The sequence below is a fragment of the Sciurus vulgaris genome (genome assembly GCF_902686455.1).
Source record: "Sciurus vulgaris genome assembly, chromosome: 4".
Taxonomy (NCBI): Eukaryota; Metazoa; Chordata; class Mammalia; order Rodentia; family Sciuridae; genus Sciurus; species Sciurus vulgaris.
Window position 1 is genome coordinate 31,678,601 of NC_136464.1, and position 18,682 is coordinate 31,697,282.

Sequence of the window (18,682 nt, forward strand, 5' to 3'; positions counted from 1 at the left end):
CACTCAGTTAATTCCATCAGGGATGAATTCACTGATTAGGTTAAGGCTATCACCCAATCATTTCTCCTCCAAACCTTCCTGCATTGTCTCACACGTGAGTTTTTGGGGGACACCTCGCATCCAAACTGTAACACCACACCTAACCCACTGGGGTGTAAGGACTGGGGTCCTGTATAGGTAGCCTGAGTTTCTCTCCAAGCACAGCTGCCTGGACCTTTTCCAGCCCTCTCTGCTGCCTTTTGATGACAGGTTTGAGTATTCATTTGTTTCCACCTGTCAGAAATGAAGGAGCACTGGTGTGAGTGGAGGAAGTTGTATGCTGGATTTCCAAGTCCCATTGACACTCGGCTCCCCAACAGGGAAGCCATGAAGCTGGCCTGGGTAGAGAAACACCTTGCTTGTGCAAATGCCCTGTGCAGGGCCATTCTATTCCTGCTGTGCTGGCCTCCATTTCCCTGGAGAATTGGGGTGCTGCCATCTTGGGGACAAAGTGTGTTGGAGGAAAGGAGATTGTACTTGGTTTAGGGCTTTTGTGTGCAGCCCCCCTCCCCCCCTCCCCCCAATCCCTCTGCAAGGTTCAGCCTTCAAGGTCCCAGGCTAAGTAAGGCAGGTGGCTTGGGGAAGCCACCTGGGGCTAGGCACTTCCTTTCACCAAGAATTGACAAAGCAAGTCTGTTGAGGCCTGGGGCTCCTGTTAGCCCCCCGGGGAAAGCAAGTCTGTGGCCTTGGTGTTCAGGCGGCAAAAAAACGATCCCATTCCCCCTGTGGACCACCATCTGGGGTCACGGATGCTTGGGTGCCTGCATCTAAATGGGCACATCTTCGCTATGCCTGTGTTGTGTGTGTGTGTGTTTGTGTGTGTGTGTGTGAGAGAGAGAGAGAGAGAGAGAGAGAGAGAGAGAGAGAGAGAGAGAGAGATGTGCGCGTGTGAGTGTGTGTGGAACCCATCGGGCAGGTCGCCCCTGCCCCTCCTCCCCGCAGCCCCCTGCCCCTCCTCCCCGCAAACCCCTGCCCACTGGCGGCGCCTCGGAGGTTCCACCTTTGAAACTGGACGCGGCTGCAGCCGCCGCCTGAGTGGTGGGGAGGAGGGGGCGGTGGTCGGGCTGGGGGTAGGGCGGGGAGGAGTCTGGCCCTGGTGTGTGCTTTTCGATTGATGGATGACGGCCGGGTGGGAGCGAGCGTGCGGGTGTGAGTGTGTGTGTGTGTGTGTGTGTGTGTGTGTGTGCGCGCGGGGTGCGTGCGCGCGCGGGGCCTGCCCATTTTCCTCCTTCACAGCAGTCAGTTGGGAGCTGGAGGGAGGGAGAGAGGGAGACGCAGGCAGCGAGAAACCGGAGAGGAGCCGAGTGCCCTCCGCCCAAGGCGCCCTCCCTGCGTCCGCGCACAGGCGCCGTCGCTGGGAGCAGCAAGGTGCCTCCCAGACAGCAAGGCGCAGCGCACAAGCCCGCGGGCTCTTCGGTGGCTTTGCGGGGCACTGCACCTGGAGGCGGCCCCGGACTGGGATGCTCAGCGGCTGCCGCCGTCCGGCAGGCAAGCGGGACGCGCGGTGAGGGCACCATGGCGCTGACGCCCGGGCGGGGGTCCTCGGCGGGGCTGGTGCGGCCCCAGCTCTGGCTGCTGCTGTGGGCAGCCGCGTGGCGCTTGGGTACCACGGCGTGCCCCGCCCTCTGCACCTGCACCGGCACCACGGTGGACTGCCACGGCACGGGGCTGCAGGCCATTCCCAAGAACATCCCACGAAACACCGAGCGCCTGTGAGTATGGCCCCCCACCCCGGGTCCGCAGGGAGCCCGAGGTTGTCCTCCTTCCCAGACGCCACCGAGGGCTGGGATGGGGGCAGGACTGTGGGGCCCGAGCTCCGCAACCAAGATACCGGTCAGTGCTCGCCAGGGTCTTTCCCCAGCTAGGAGCCAGGAGCGCCACTGTTTCCCTTTCCCCGGATTTAAAGGGCCCCTCGGCAGGGCTGTCTGCCCATCCTCACACCTGCACTCTGCGCTCCGCACAGGCAGGCCCTTCCCACTGCGCCAGCACTTTATTCCTCCAGGGTGCCAGCGATTTGGTGCCAGCAAGCCTTCCTGGCACCCAAGAGGGAAGCTTCCCACACTCGCCAGGCACAATGTCTCCTTCTGGACACATGGGGCTGGGGCTGTGTTCTGAGTGGTTGTGTGGGTTTGGGTGCTTTGGGCTTGCCGCCTGGTGATGAGCAGCGCAATGTAGTGGACTTGAAGTTTCTAATCTCTGGCTTCCTCTCCATTGTTTGCCCCAGAGTCTTGAGATTTGTTCCTTTGCAGGTGTCAGCACCCCCGCCCCCAGCCATCCCCAACCCAGGCAGACAATGGGACCTGAGGGCTGCAGGTTTGGGGCTTGGAACATCCAAAGAAGGGTAGGTGTGCCCCAGACTGGGACCCCAGTGAATAACACCTAGAGAGTAGGAGCTTGAAGCAGATACATAAGGTTAAAGATGTTGACCATGACGAATCATAAAAAAGGTCATTTCTCTTCCACTTCTGAATTCTTGAGGAAATTGAATCCTTTCTGGACCTGCTGAGCTTCGTAGGGTATGTGTGTGTTTAAAGATCTGAATAATTTGGTTTTTGCTATTCCCCTGTAGAATACGTGTTCCTAGTGTCTATGGGCACCTCAGTAGTGTAAGGCCATGAGATTCCACATACATGTGTGTGTGTACGTTTTTGGTCACGGCAAGGCCTTTGTACTGCTCACAGGGGTGACTGCACCAGGAGATTTTTGATTGAGACTTTGGAGAAGGCTGCTAGCTCCTTTGAAACCTGCCAGCTCCTTCCCACACTCCAGGGCAACTGCAGTGGCTCTCAGGAAGGTATACATATTTTGATAACTTTTGAGCACATTTTCATGACTCCCATCTGCAGACAGCTGACCCTGGGGAGAACTGTCACCTGGATCAAACTACCAAGGCCAGCAATTAATGATCACACATTTGCCCCAGACTCTTCTTGCCTCAGTCTGAAACATTCCCGTGGAGGTTTCAGAGAAGTTGCAATCTATATGCAATCTAGATGGGAATCGATGTGTGTGCCTGAGTGTGTGTCAGCACATGTGTTGTGGAGCTGGGGAGAAACGGTGGTGTGGAGAGGGGTGGGACCAAACTAGGTTTTCTTGGGGCAGCGTGTGCATTATCCTGTGTGAACCTGGAGAGGAAATTAGCATCAAAAATTGTTCAGAGGGGGCTGTGGCTGTGGCTCAGTGGGTTTGATCCTCAGCACCACATTAAAAAAAAAATGAATACATAAAGTTATTATGTCTATCTACAACTAAAAAAATAATTTAAAAAATTGGCCAGAGGATCCCTAAGGTCACCTGGTCACTTACTATGCCTGTTCCCTCTGTACCTACTCCCTGTTCCTCTTGCCTCGTCTCCTGTACCTGTTACCCTGGCAGCAGCCTTGGTCCCCCTGTGGTGGGATCTTGAATCTTGAAGTCTTCTTGAAATTCTCTCACTACCTTTAGTGTTTAAGATAGAGTGTTTAAGATCGGGTGTCTTGACTTTTATGAACTCTTCAGGTTTTTGTTGTTTGTTTGTTTGTTTTCAGTGAGATGGAAGGATGGAAGTCCAATTTCCTAGCAAAGAGGAAAGAGTTGGGGCTCTAGAAGTGGCAGTCCCTGGTTTGGAGTTTGAACTGTCAAATACTAGCTGTGTGACCTTGGGCAAGTTACTAAACTTCTCTGACCCTTAGTTTCTTTCTATTAGAAAAATGGGGCCAGATACATCCTGGTCTCTGGTTCTTGCGACGATGGAAGGCAATCCATGGAAGTGCTTGCATGTTCTAAAGCTCCCTAAGTGAGGGCTGATTATGACAGGTTCTGTCATATTATCATAAAATAGGGAAGGAAGTCTTATTTTAATCCAACAAATATTTACTAAGCCAAAAATTGCCCTGGGTGCAATAGGGAATGAACCTATCCCCGTCTTCCAGAGGCAATGGTCTGGAGGACTGAGCAGGAAACTCCTAATTGCAGGCACTTGGGAGAGGACCAGGCCAGCAGTGTAATGGGACACCAAGAACAATGGGGTAGAAGCCCTTTTTGGGAGTGAGGGGGCTTCTCAGGGGATGGGCTCTTCTGTCAGGATTGGATTTTGCTAAGCAGAGAGGACACGCAATGGTGGCAGAAGGAACAGCATGAAGCAAAGCCTCAGGTGTGAGTGTGCCAGGCCTGCTGTGGACAAATGGACCAGCTTGTCCCAGGGGCTGGGTCTTGCTGTGTCTCCTGGATGTGAGGGGCCTGGAGGCCGGAGAGAGGTTGGGAAAGGTCCTTTGGAGACTTCTGGGTGGGAATCCAGGTGCAAGTTGTCCTGGGGAGTGGGAGGAGGTCTGTTCTTGGCTCTGTATGCGGACCTCCTGGGGTTGGAAAGGACATTGAAAGCAACGGGAGCCTCCTGTTCACTAGGCAGGCCTCGTAAGAGCCATTTGAAGAGGAAGGGAACATCCTGAACGAGGCCTTGGTGAGAGCCCGGGCAGACTCAGAATAACCAGCGAATGTTCTCTGTGATCAATATGGGTGTTGTGCAGTATTGAAGCCTGCAAGAGCGGCTTCCTCTGAGGCTGTGAAATTTTTATAGACTGCAGCTGCGCATTTGCCTTTTGTCCTTTGGGCAGCTTCTGTGGCAGCCTGGGAGACCTGGCAACTTTATGATCACATATTCCATAACTTCTCCCCAAGCGAGAAGAAATTGTCATTGGTTTGCTGCAGGGACTTCTTGGGAGAGGTTGAGTAGGCTCTAGAGCTGCTGAGGAAACTGGTTCAGCCAGGGGGGCTGCAGGTCGGAGGGATGGGGAGTAGGGAAAGAATGCTAAATAATTCACTGTAATGGAGAAATTGAAATACAGAGCAGTGATTGGGGAGGCGCTGGAGGAGGCCTAGGGTGTCATCTCTTTGTAGAACCCAGGCTCAGAGGGACCCAGCGTAGACACTGTTAACTTTTTTTTCTTCCATTCAAGGACCTTGATTGTCAGTTGAATCAAAAAACAATAATAATGAAATGATAAATCCTTTGGACTAGAGCATCCAGGACTGTGACAAGAGAATGCAGTATATGTGAACATTGCCTTGACCCTTCACTTGGGCACTTGTATTCTGGACCTGCCACAGATTCCCTTGTGGCTACAGAGAACGGAGAGGCATCTGTCTGACTCTGGCAGATCGTGGGAGGATGGTGAGGCAGGGCAGGGCCCCTGGGAAGGGTCGCCTGCTGGCTTCTATTTGCCCCAGGCCCAGCACATTCTGCTGCTTGTCAGATCATGGGGCCTGCTCTCTTGCTGTCCTCTTTATGTCCCCTGCTCTTTCACCAGTCAGTTTGTCCACCTTGCCCTAGCTCTGCGTGTGCTGCAGAGGCCTTCTCGGAGCTCAGCCTGGGAAGTCCCATTCAGCACTGCTGGGTGGTTGTATCCAAGGATGACAGCCCAAAGCACCCTGGGGCTGTTGGTCTGGGGGACTGTTTTGGAATTCCAAATAATGATTGGATGGAGACTATGGTGAGCGAGGTCAGGTCCACTGAAGCCCACTGTGGCCCTCTGCAGCAGAGACCGTTCTGTGCCGGGGAGCTGCCTCCTGGTGGGATGAGAGGTTCCTGCTTTCCTGGGCTCTGGTGTGGTTGCCAGTGTGCTGAGCTTATTGCTGGATTCTTGAGGACTGAGCCCCAATGCTATCCCTCCACCTGCTCTGAGACTCCATTTCCCCTGCACATGAAAGGGGACAGTGACAGCTTTGCAGATTGATGGTAAAACATAAGCGGGGAATTACATGCAGTGCCTGGCATGTGGTACGTGGTTGGTGTTTGACCTTCCTTTGGCCTCTGGGGATAACACCTACTAACTACCCTCTGTGCGTTTGTGAGAATGCTTTGTGATTCAAACATTAGGTGATGATATTGTTATTATTTGAGAAGCCCAAGCTAAAAGGGGTTCCTGTGGGGCAGAAGGGAGCTTGGGAGGGATGGTGTGAGTGTTGGCCGTGCTGCAGGCTCTGTAGATGCTGTCTGCTTAGAGTGCGTGGTCACTGGACCTGGGCATTTTTGTCCCTGTCCCCTGGAATTCAGAGACAAGGAACAGGGACTCTGCAAGGTGGATGAGCATGATGGCATGGTTCTGGAGCTGACCTGCTGGGTTTTCAGCCTCACTCTGCCTCTCAGCAGCTGGGGCACTCTAGGCAAGCTCTGGGGTTTAATTCATTCATTCAACAGATAGCCGCTGTCTACTGAAATCCGCATTGTGGCGAGTGAATAGGGCCGAGCCGAAGGAGAAACCATCCTTCTCTCCCTGACTTTTAATTCAGCAGCGGAGGTAGAGATGAACAACACAGTATGAGAATGAACACATCATTGCAAGCTGGGGAGGAGAATGTGCTTCCCAGAACACCATTTTCTTGCCCATAAAGTGGGGCTGGTGATAGGAGCCACTTCAAAGGATGGCCCGAGGATTACACGTGGCAATGTTCAGCCTGACAGCAAGTGCCGGGTAAATGGCCTACTATTATTGTTATTAAGGTGACACACTGCAGGGACGAGAAGGGAACTTGCATGCCCCTCAGGCTGGATCCCAGCATGGCTGTCCTGTTACCTTAGCAGGCAGCCACTGGGGAGTCAGCAGGACAAGGGATCGGGCTGTCCTTCCTTGATGCCCCTTCTCCAGGCTGTGTGCTGGCTGTCAGTGGCCACCCAGGCCACCCGAGGTTGTCCGCAGGGGCGGCCATGCTCTTTGGGGCCCAATAAGGGGCAGCAGGACAGGCAGCTCCTGCATTATTGGGAGCAGACGGGGCGTTTGGCGGAGTTGCCGCCTCCAGTTCTGTGCCGGCATTAGCAGCTCGGCAGGGCTCTCGCTTAATGGGATTTTCTTCCCAAATGCTGTAATTATCGCCATACAAATACTTATTACCCAGAGCAGATGACGGCCGGGCCTTGGGCAGTAGCCAGGGAGCTGGGCTGTGCTGGGGGTGGAGAATTGGCTTCTTTTTTTGAGGGAGCTCATGACCCCCTCCTCTCCTTTCTGGAACCCAGCCTGTGGCGGACAAACAGCTGTTGGGCACCTGCCCTGTGCATAGCATCAAGAGAGATCGGGTGTGGACCCGCTCCTCTGGGAGCTTGCTGTCGGTGGGGGAGAAAGAACAACATGTAAGGACATCTGTAGGGACATGCAGCACAGGAGCTACCAGCACAGGTTTTGGTGTCAGAATGGACGAGTTTGAAGGCCAGCTCCATTCACTACCACCTAGGAGATCTTGGGCAGCTCACTAGTGACTCAATTTACTCATCTGTACAGTGGGCCACTGACAGCACTGACCTTGTTGGGCTGTGAAGTTCAAGTGAGGTGATCCACATAAAGTGCTTGGACTACAATCTGACATGTCAGTGCCCCATGGGTGCAGAGATGAGGTGATGGGCTCAGAGACAGCTTGGAGGTGGGCTGGATTGCTGCAGTGCCTGGGGTTGGGTGGGTTTGCTTTTTTTTCTCCCCCCCCTTCCTTTCCTCTCTCTTTCTTCTTTCTTTTGAGATGGGGTTCTCCCTGTATTGTCCAGGCCGGCCTTGAACTTGAGATCCTCCTGCCTCAAGGTCCTGAGTAGCTGGCATTGCAGGTGTGCGCCACTGTGCCTGGCACTGGAGATGGGATTTGAACCTTGAAGGTTCATAAATAGAGAGCTGAAATGAGGGTAAGAGGATTTGGGGGCACACAGGTGTGTGCCATGTACTTGGGAAGGAGAGTGAGGAGCAGACTCACTGAGAAGTCAAGTTTTGTGTGGGTGAGTTCTACAAGAAGCGAGTGAAGCAAGGGGTGGGTGTCAGGCCAGGAGGCTAGGAAAAGTGGAGCCACCAGTGTGTGTACACATGTGCGAGTGTGCTTATGAGTGTGTGTGAGTGTATGTGTGAGTGTGTGTGTGTGTAGAACTTTTTAATTTTTAAAAAATGATTCAGTGACTTTTAAAATAAATTAAAAGAATTATGCAAATATTGCCACCACCCAATTTTAGAGTATTTTCATCACTCCAAAATATCTCTTGTGCTCACTATAACTTTAATTTTGTTATAATTTTGAACTTAGAGATAAGTTGCAAAAGTGTGTATCTTTTGTCCAGATTCAGCTGTTTGTATTTTACTGCATTTGCTTTAACATGTATTACACACACACTCACGCACACTCACATGTGAATTTTTGCTGAACCACTTAAGAATAGGTTGGAGAATTAAAGCACTTCTTGTGTATTTTAATTTATTTTTTGGTACTGGAGATTGAACCTGGGGTAATATAGCACTGAACCACATCTCTAGCCCTTTTTAATTTTTTAAATTTTTTTATTTTGAGACAGTCTTACTGAGTTACTGGAGACCTTGCTAAAATGCTGAGGCTGGCCTTGAACTTGTGATCCTCCTTGTCTCAACCTTGGAGTTGCTGGGATCACAGGCGTGTGCCACCGCATCTGACTCTTGTATATTTTATAAGAAAAATGAAATTATCAAAATCAGAACATTCGACTTTGATGTAATACTATTGTTCATTCATAGTTCATATTCAAATTTCATCGGTTGTCTCAATAATGTCTTTTAGGACTGTTTTCTTTCAGAATCCTGTCCCCCATCACACAGGACATTTAGTGGCCATGATCCTCTGGTTGCTTTTAATTTGGAATAGTTCCTCCGCCTTTGTTTTTCTTGACCTTGACATCACGAAGGAGCATAGACCAATTATTTTATAAGCTGTCCCTCCATTGGCTTCATCTGATCCTTCTTCGTGGTCACATTCCAATTATGCGTTTTTGTCAGGAATGTTAAACAAACGTACACAAACACTCCTGTGTGTCGTCTCAGTAGGGACACAATGTCGGTTTTTCCAGCACAGGTGCATTTAACTTTGATCCCTTGCTAACTCCATGTGTGCCAGGCTTCTCTGCTGAGAAGTCCCTGTTTTCTTCTCTGTTATTACGAGGAGTTTTTGGAGATGTTTTTCTAAGGTCCTTGTTTCCTTAGTTGGCATTCTGCTCCCTCTCATTTGTCTGTTTATCAGAGTGTACATTATCATTTTATTCATTGGTTTATAATTTGCTGCCATTGTTTCTTTGGTGCTGGGGATTGAACCCCGGGCCTTGTGCTCGCAAGGCACTCTACCAACTGAGCTCTATCCCGAGACTCCGTGTCCTTTGAACGAGACCCTATGGGTTTCGAGCAGAGAGTGACAAGTGCAAATGCTGTTTTAGGAAATTCGGTTGCCTGGCTTTTGTGTAGAATATCAATAGGGTGGTGTTGGGGGTCTAGCTGGTAGTGGGAAGGCCAGTTGGTTGTGGTGAGTGTGATTTTTGGCTTTTCTGTGACAAGTTTTTGCCATCATTGCTGTATTTTTATTCTTTAAAAAAATTTTATTTCAAAATAATCTTAAAGTTACAGAGTAGTTGCCAAAATCATCCAGAGAATTCCCATGTACACTTCCACCAGCTTCCCCAACATTGGCATCATGCATAATTGTAGTACAATGACCAAGGTGAGAAATTAGCGTGACTGCCATCCTATTACCATCCTATTAACCAAGACTACTTTATTTTGTCTCTGTGAGGTTGTTTTTTTTTTTTCTTTTCTTTTTACAAATGTACTTTTTCTGTTCCTGGATCCCGCCCAGTATTCTGCAATGCATTTACTCTCCATCTCTACCTAATCTTCAGTCTGTGGAAGTTCCTCCACCTCTCCTGGCTTTTCATCACCTTGACACTTCTGAAAGTATTATTTTGTGAAATGTTCTTCAGTTTAGGTGTTTGTCTAGTGTGTTTCAGAATTCCACTGAAGCTATACATTTTTGGCAAGAATGTCACAGAGGTATTTTGTCCTTCTCAGTACATACGTTTAGGGTAGATGACATCCATGTATCTCGTTGCTGGGATGTTAACCTTCATATCCTGATTAAGAAGGTGACTGCCGACCTCTTCACTCTAAGTAATAAATATCTCCTTTTGTAAGTCGTAAATATTTTGGGGGAGATAATCTGAAGCTATGTGATATCCTGTTTGTCCTTAAGTTCTCACTTACTAGCTGGGTGTGATGGTGCACACCTGTAATCCCAGTTTCTTGGGAGGTTGAGGTAGAAGAACTACAGGTTCAAGGCCAGCCTCAGCAATTTAGTGAGACCCTGTCTCAAAAAATTAAAAGGGCTCTGTGGTAGAGTTCTCCTGGGATCAATCCCCAGTATTACATGCACACACAAAAAATTCTCACCTACTAATTTTAGCATCAATTAATAAATCTTGCCTGCAATAATTATTATCTAATTAAGATTTTCTAGGTCCCTCATTCTTTCATTTATTAATTGGAATTCTATAAGGAAGATAAGTTTACTCCTTTTTAATAAGGTGGTTTTTTCTGATGGATACCTAAGATTTTGACTTTCCTGAGGGCAGGGACTATATCTCATGTATTTTTATCCTTGTTGCTTTGCACATAGTTGGTGCTTAAAAAATGTGTGTTGAAGCTGGGCACAGTGGCATGTGCTCTATTCTTAACTACTTGCGACTGAGGCAGGAGGATCATTTGAACCCAGGCGTTTGAGGAGACCAGCAGCCGGGCAACATGACATAGCAAGACCCCACCTGGGGGTGGGGAAGCCAAGTGCAGTGATATATGCCTGTAGTTACAGCTCCTCAGGAGGTTGAGGAAGAAGGATCCAGTTTGAGATCAGTCTCAGTATCTTAGTAAGACCTTGAACAACTTAGTGAGACTCTGTCTTGAAAATAAAAAGGATTGGGAATGTAGCTCAGTGGTATGGGGCTGGTGGGTTCAATCCCTAGTACACACCCTCTAAAAATGTGTTCAATGAGATTTTTTTTTTTTTTTTGGTTGTTTCTGTTTTTTAACTTTTGGTGAGGCATTTCATGGGTTCTCATCTTTGCTTTAGAAAATATGTTTGTTAGGATTAGGGATGTGGCTCAGTGGTAAAATGCTTGCCTAGCATGTACAAGACCCTGGGTTTGATCCCCAACACTGGGAAGGGGGAAAAGAAAAAAAAAAAAGAGGAAAAGAAAGAAAGAAACTATGAAACTATGACTAACCAAACTAGTTGGCTAATTAATGGCTCCCAAAGATGTCCACGTCTGAATTCCTGGAACATGTGACTGCATTAGCTTACACGTCAGAGGGACCTTTGCAGGTGTGGTTAAGTTATGGATCTTCACATAGGGGGATGATCCTGGATTATGTGGGTTGGGTCCAATGTTATTGAGGGCCCCCACAATGGGGGGGTCTGGGGTAGGAGATGTGATGATGGAACAAGAGGTTGGGTGAAGGGCCGCCAGCCCAGGACTACAGGCAGCCTTTATAAACTGACCGAGCTGAAGGAAGGGATCGTCTCTGAGAGCATCCAGAAGGAGTGTAAGCTGGTGAATTTGAGCCAGTAGGCCTGTGGTGATTGTTAGAGCAGCAGGAGGAATCACAGAGCTGGGGGCTCCTGCTCGAGCTGAGATAGGAGAGGAAGCAAGCCCAGCCTGCGTCAGAGGGCCTGGAGTGTCGATGGGATGTCAGGGGCCTGGAGCTGGGAGGGCAACCTTGTGACTGGAGTGCGGTTGAGCTAAGCTCTGGAGTCAGACGTTCCAGGGGTCATATCTGGCCTAATATGCAGATTCCAAGGCCTGCCCCAGAGGGGCCGATTCAGGAGATCTTTGGCAAAGGCATTTTGGGTGACCTGGAATTCCTGCAATCTGAGAAACACTGCTCACTGCTGGGGTCTCTGGGGGAAAAGCGGGCATCCTCTGAGGCTGCAGGAGGACTGCATTGAATCCTACTAAGCGTGCAGGCACCAGGGAAGGTGGCACAGGACCAGGCAGAGGTGGGAGAGGCTGCTGCCTGCACTGTCACCAGCAGCACTAGCTCAATGTCTGTGGATTGGAGCCTGGGCTGGGCAGTTATTGCCAAAGTCAGAGGCATTTGGAGCTGGGGAGGAGGACGAATGGTGTGGGGGGCAGTCACTCTGTCTGATGAGGAAACTGTGGGAACAGAAGATTGGGGTCACTGCCTAGCTGGGCAGAACAGTTTCCTGAGAAGTCGAAGGCAGGAGGCAGATGGTCGGGAGTGGGGTGGTGGGAAGTTTGCAGAGAGGACAAGCACAGAGCTGGCAGGGAGAGGTTGGGAGAGGATTGCTTGCTTGGAGGGGCAGGTGGGCAGATGGGTCAGTATGGCAGGAAGGAGGGAGCAGGGCCCTTGGGGATGGAGGAAAGGGGAGGGTTGAGATGAGGGTCACAAAGGATGGAGGCAGAGAGAAGCCACAGGGTGCTTGGTGATGTCTTTGGTTTAGAGCCCCTGCCTCCCACCAGGCTCAGTGAGGGTGCTTCATCTGTACTCCTCCAAAGTCCTGGGGGGAAGGTGTACTTAGCCCTGCTTTGCAAATGAGAAGGTTCAGAGAGGTAGAGCCATGTGCCAGGGTCAAACAGCGGATCGCTAAGTGATTCCCTGAGAGTCCCTGAGACTCTGAACTGTGTTTGGTTTTGGTTTTAAAGTTGTCATTCTAGGCATGTCGAGAAGGCCTGGTTCCCTTCGTTCATTCGCTTGTGTGTCAGTCATTCTTTCAGCACTTACAAAACACCGTCGGCGCTTACACCAGGCCGTAGAGGCAAATTAGCCACAACAGATTCCTACCTGTGCACGTTTGGGGGTGAACCCAAGTTGCAAGCAGGCATAGGGAGTGTGGGGGTCTGATGCAGAGGTGGAGGGCAGTGAACAGAGTTGGGGGTGTGGGGAGGTGGGGAGGTGGAGTTGCTGGTGGTCTGCATCAGGGACTTTGTGAGCAGGAACCACTCCAGGGCTGGGGTGGGCAGTGGGTGGGTGGCTGGTGGGCTGTGGTGGCTGTTAGTGGGGTCCTGGCTGCAGGGTGGTGGTTTTGGGGTGGGGCCTAGACCAGGGAAGGGGATTGGCAGGAGTAAGCTGGCCTCAGCAGTGAAGTGACCGGGGAACAGCTTGGCACTCAGAATAGAATGTACCATGGAACTGGGGTTAAGAATTGGATCCTGATCATGTCACACTGCTAGGATGGCTGGGACCAGGAAAGAAGAAGAAAAATTCCCAAAGAAAATAACACACAGGGTGGAGCATGTGAAGAAATCAGAACCCTGGGCACTGGGGTGGGAATGTGAAAGGACACAACTGATGGAGGAAATGAATGGCAAAAGTTTAGAAGTAAACTTACCGTGTATGACCTAGCATTCCACTTGGGCTTCTGTACCCCACAGAATTGAAATCAGGGTTTCCAAGAGATATTTGTACACCTATGTTCCTATCAGTGCAATTCACAAGAGCTGAAAGGTAGAAGCAACAAGTGCCCATTGATGGATGAATGGATAGGCAAAATGCACTAAAGATAGACAATGGAATATTATTCAGCCTTAAAAAGGAAGGACTCATGCTACCACATGAAGTGAAGCTAAGAGGACATTATGCTAAGGGAAATAAGCCAGTCACAGAAGGACAAAGAGTGCGTGATTCGATTCAGCTTGCATGAGGTGCCTGGAGTCATCAAGTGAATAGAGACCAAGCACACAGGGTGGTTGCCAGGGGTATAGGAGTTGGGTGGAGGGACTCTAGGACAATAGAGAGTTTGGATTTGCAAGATGAAAAGGTTCTGGATATCTGTTGCACAGCAATGTGAACATATTTAATGATGAACTGTACACTTAAAAATGGTTAAGATGGTTTTATGTTATTTGTATTTTACCATAATTTTTTTTTCAGTACTGGAGATTGAACCTAGGACCTTGCCTGTGCTAAGCAAGTGCCGTATCACTGAGCTACATCCTCAGACCTTTTTTATTTTTGAGACAGAATCTTGTTAAATTGTCCAAACTGGTCTTGAACTTGCACTCTTCCTACCTCAGTCTCCCAAGTTGCTGGGATTATAGGTGTTTGTACCACTGCATTCAGCTTTTATTTATTTATTTTTAAAAGTGTGCATACACACACACACACACACACACACACACACACACACACACACACACACACACACACAAAGAGCTTGACCCTGGAGCCAGACATACCAAAACTTGAGTCCTTCTTCATTAGCTTACTTACCAGCTGGGTGACCTTGAATTTGAATTCTGAAATCCTTTATGCTTCTTCATCTGCAGATCAAGACTGATAATGCACCTTAGAGCCAGGTACTAGCTTCATAAATGAGCTGACTAGGTTAGTAGAGCTAGTGTAACTGCTACTACTGCTGAAGTCAAGGATACAAGATGGGTCTCCAGAGTCTGGGGCACAGGAGCAGCAGGATTGGCAGCAAATTGTTGCTAGCATGGGTCCTCTGACTAGTCATCCCTGGGGCTTCTTTACTCATTGCATGGTGGAGGGTCCTCCCAGCACTGGGGATTGATGTCAGGCCTGAGGGCTTAGCAGGGTTGGGCTGGGAGCAGGACTGTCACCTGCTAAGGCCTGAGGATTGTATGGAAGGCTTGGCCATGAAGAGCCAGCAGAAGTGGAGCTCTGTGGGAAGGATTGACCTGCTTAGTGAACACCTACTATGTACCAGACTCCCTTGCAGGTGCTGGGATCTGGCAATGGGCAGCTAGATATGGCCTCTGCCTCTCCAAGCCTAGGAGGGAAGGTGGCCTTTCACCAAGGACCTCATGTTGAACCCAACTAAGAATCTCTCAGCTCTCCTGGAGCTGGGTGGGTGCCTACAGGGAAGCGGGTTTAGAGAAAGGGATGTTCTCATGGAGGCCGGCAGGATGGTGGAGGTAAAAATGGGCTTGTGTTGGTGGGCAGAGGATGGGGGAGGGCTGTTCTAGGCTGTTCTGGGCTGAGGGGGCAGCCCTGTCAGTCGAAGGGAATGGAGGAGCCCAGTGGGTGAGGGCCTGTAATCTTCCCAGGAAGGGGACTGAGGAAAGGTCAGTCTTTCACTCTGAGGGCCAAGGCAGGCTTGTCAGTGGCCTCCGTTCCTCAGGAGGCACCCTCACCAGTTCCTGGGGGCAGTCTCTGGCTCACGGCCCTTCTCGGCTCAGGTCTCCTGACTACAGAGTCCCTTGATACCTGGCCAAGGTTTGCAACTACTCCAGGGCTCTGCCCTTCTCTACCAACCCTCATCCCTCTGAAACCCCAGGCTGTGCCCTCTGGGTCTTTAGGTCCTCCTACCGTATCCACTGCTCCAGGTTTTGGCACCTCACCAAGCACCAGCCAGACACTTTAATGGTACATAATATTGTTGTCCCCATTTTATAGATAGTTAAGTGAGGTTGAGAGATTGAAGTATGTTTTATTCCACTTTCTGTTGCTAATAACACAATACCAGATTGGGGAAGTTATAAAGAAAAGAGGTTCATTTTGGCTCACAGTTCTGATCCATTGTCAAGGGGCCACATTTGGTGATGGCCTCCTTGCTAGCAGAAACCCAAGGTGGCACAGGGCCTTACATGACAAGAACCCTGGTCCAACTGGCTTTGTAGCAGACCCATTCTTCTTCTTTTTTTTTTTTTTTTTGTACCTGGGATTGAACCCAGAGGTGCTTAACCACTGAGCCACTTTTTTTTTTTTTTTTTTTTTAATTTTTGGTTTTACAGACTGCATTTTGATTCATTGTACACAAATGGGGTACGGCTTTCCATTTCTATGGTTGTACACAATGTAGATTCACACCATTTACATAATTATACATGTACATAGGGTAATACTGTCTGTCTCATTCTACTATCTTTCCTTCCCCCACCTCTCCTGACCCATTTTCCCCACCCTTTTTTTATGTTTTGTTTAGAGACAGGGTCTCACTGAGTTGCTTAAGTCCTCACTAAGTCGCTGAGGCTAGTTTTGAACTTGTGATCCTCCTGCCTCAGCCTCCTTGACTGCTAGGATTACAGGCATTGCTACCACTCCAGCTCAGACCCACTCTTGAGATAAACCATTAACCCATTAATCCATTAATTGCATGAATGGATTAGGCCATTCATGAGGGCTTAGTCCTAATTACCTCCTAAACGTTCCACCTCTTATAATCTCATAATGGGGATTAGATTTCAACATGAATTTTGAAGGGGACAGACCATGTCATATGAAGAGTATATTCTCAAGGTTGCAGAATGTCTAGGATGGAGCTGGGCTCAAAACCAGGCCTGTGAATCCAAGGCCAGAGCTCTTCAGCTGAAGCACTGAACTTGGCTCCCCACCACAGTTGCTTAAGGATAGCCTTGGTTTCCTCATCTGTCAGATGGCATCAGTGACACCATCTCAGAGCACTGATGTGAGAATTACATGGAGCTAGAGACACGGCAGCTGCCATAACAGTGCCCACCCCTGGAAGGCACTTGCCCACTGCACCTGTTCCTTGCTTCTCCTGAAGCCTGAGAAAGGAAGGAAGACAGTCCTTCCTTTCTCCTTTTCTCCTAATGGTGTCCCGAATGGTCTGGCTTTATTGATTGGCAGCTTGAACTTAAGGCACTGTTTCCTTGCACATATTTGGCTCACTTAGGGGGATGGAAGGACCTGGAAGAGAGGAGGGTGTGGGAGGAGGGCAGCATCTTCTGTCTATGGGGTTTTTATTGGGTGATATCAATTTTGAGACAGCATTTAATAACTCATTTTTTTTCTTGGAGTCGGGGAACAGGAAAACATGGAAGACCCACTCAATCCAATGCTATTTGAAATATGTCAATTTAATGCAAATTCATTCCTACATTTATGAAATTCTTATTGACACATCTGTCGTGAGCCCTGTGCTGCATTAGGAGACAGTGAGAAAAAGCCAACAGAGCTGTGTCCTCAAGGAGTCTGATCTCTGCAGGGGCTGAGACATCAGTCAAGAGCTCCTCCAAATTCCTACAAAACCACCCCCAATCTGTGCTCCCGAGCAGAGGAGTGGGGTGCTCTGTGGGCCTGTGGTAGGATGGGAAGTTGGAGTGGGTTAGCTAAGGGAAGCAGGGGCCATTTCTGGTGGGAGGAATGACAAGTTCAAAGACCCTCACCATGGGGGGTGGGTGTCGGGAGGAGTGGGGGCAGCTTGGGCCGGCTGTGTGGGCAGAGGGCTTGGCCACATGGAACTTGTAGCTCATGGTAAGGGGATTTGTCTTGATTCCAAGAGCACTGGGGATGCATTGAAGGGCTTAAGTGGGCAGGGACATGATCAGATTTGCAGCTTGTAAAGACCATTCCGGCTGTGACTTGGAGAGCAGATTGGAGGGGAGCCAGGGCAAACATGGGGAGCCCACTTGGCGGCTCTGCAGGGCTGAGGTGTGGCGGTGTGGGGTGGGTGTCAGTGAGCTGGCTGGGCTTGCCTTGGGTGGGGTGCTGGGCCCTGTGGGCTCTAGGACTACAGTCTGGTCAGTGCCTGGGGAGGGATGCTCTGTGCCCACTTGGCTCTCTTGCCTGACTCTGCAGACACTCAGCTCCGCAGAGTTGGCCAGGGTAGGATTTCAAAGGAAAGAGCCGAGGTGTGCAGTTTCTTTTTTTCTTTTCTTTCTTTCTTTTTTTTTTTTTTTTTGCTGTGCTGGGGATCGAACCCAGGGCCTTGTGCTTACAAGGCAAGCACTTTACCAACTGAGCTATCTCCCCAGCCAGACGTGCGCAGTTTCTGAGCCGAGGAGGTCTGCCTCATTCAGTCAGAGCAGGAGTGTTTGGTTTTTGGTGACCTGAGAGGAGGAGTGAAATTTTGGGGGGAACTTGGGCCTCTGTGGGAACGTTCTGGTCCTTGAGGGAAGCCGTGTGGCAGGAACTCCAGGCTGAGAAATGCTCCTGAAGAAAACTCAGGCAGCTCCCAGATCACCCCTTGAAAGAAGGGCCTGAAAGTTTTTTTTCGGGCAGCATGAGGAAATCCGAGCCATTTTGGTTTATCATGAACACCCAGATGATGGCAACCAAAATTCTTGTTTCCTGAGAGAAGTTGAGAAATCCTCACGTGCCTTTATTTTTTCCTTGGTAAATTTGCTTCAGAGGATTTTCTCCAAAATCTTTTGTCACCGAGGTTTTTCCTTTGAGGCCAGGGCCCCACAGGGACTGATGGAGATCAGGGCCATTGGCCACCAGGGTGTATTTTCTCCTCAGAAGAGAAAAGGATGGGGTGTGAACTCACTATGGGAAAGAACCGTTTTTAGGGCATCTGTCCTGGTCTTCAGCATCCTGGGGCCTGAGAAATGCGAGTAGCTGGTTCCTTCCTGCTCAGCCCTGGCCCAGAGGTTCAGCACCAGGCTGAGCTGGACCTGGGGACAGCACCTCCTGGGGGAGCTGTGGTCCTTGAGGAAAACAATGATGACAGTAACGGTAAAACTAATCACAGGTAAATACTGAAAGAGAGCGGCTAAGGTACGCCAGGCATAGTACTTGGAGTTTTAGAAATGATGAAGGCGTTTAAAAACCTTGCCATAGCTCTGAGAGGTGGGTACTGACATCATCCTCATTGTACAAATGGGGAAACTGAGGCCCAGATAAGTGAATCTATCTGCCCAAGGCCACACAAGTAGTGGGCGTGGGGAGTAGGAATTGTTCCAGAGCTCAAGATCTTAGCCACTAAGAACACACTTAGGTTGGCCCTGCTGGGGACTTCCCTGAGACCACAGAGAGAGATCAGTAGTCTCGGGGCTCCAGAGCAAGTGCTTCACATCCAAAGCAGCCTTTTCAGCTCCGTCCAAGGTATGACCACTCAGGATGAGGGCACAGGATGACGGACTGAGTGAGAGTCCAGCAACAGGAGTGTCATGGTGTAGGGAAAGAAC

General features: G+C 49.8%; 1 protein-coding gene across 1 annotated transcript in view; it reads left to right on the plus strand.

Moving 5' to 3' along the window:
• Window positions 1-1,290: 1,290 nt before the first annotated feature.
• SLIT1 (slit guidance ligand 1) overlaps window positions 1,291-18,682 on the plus strand; it is a 154,484-nt gene continuing 137,092 nt past the window's right edge. The window contains exon 1 of the mRNA XM_079138105.1: window positions 1,291-1,751. Coding sequence (XP_078994231.1) covers window positions 1,555-1,751 — 197 coding nt within the window. The 5' untranslated portion in view covers window positions 1,291-1,554. The remainder of the gene's footprint in view (window positions 1,752-18,682) is intronic.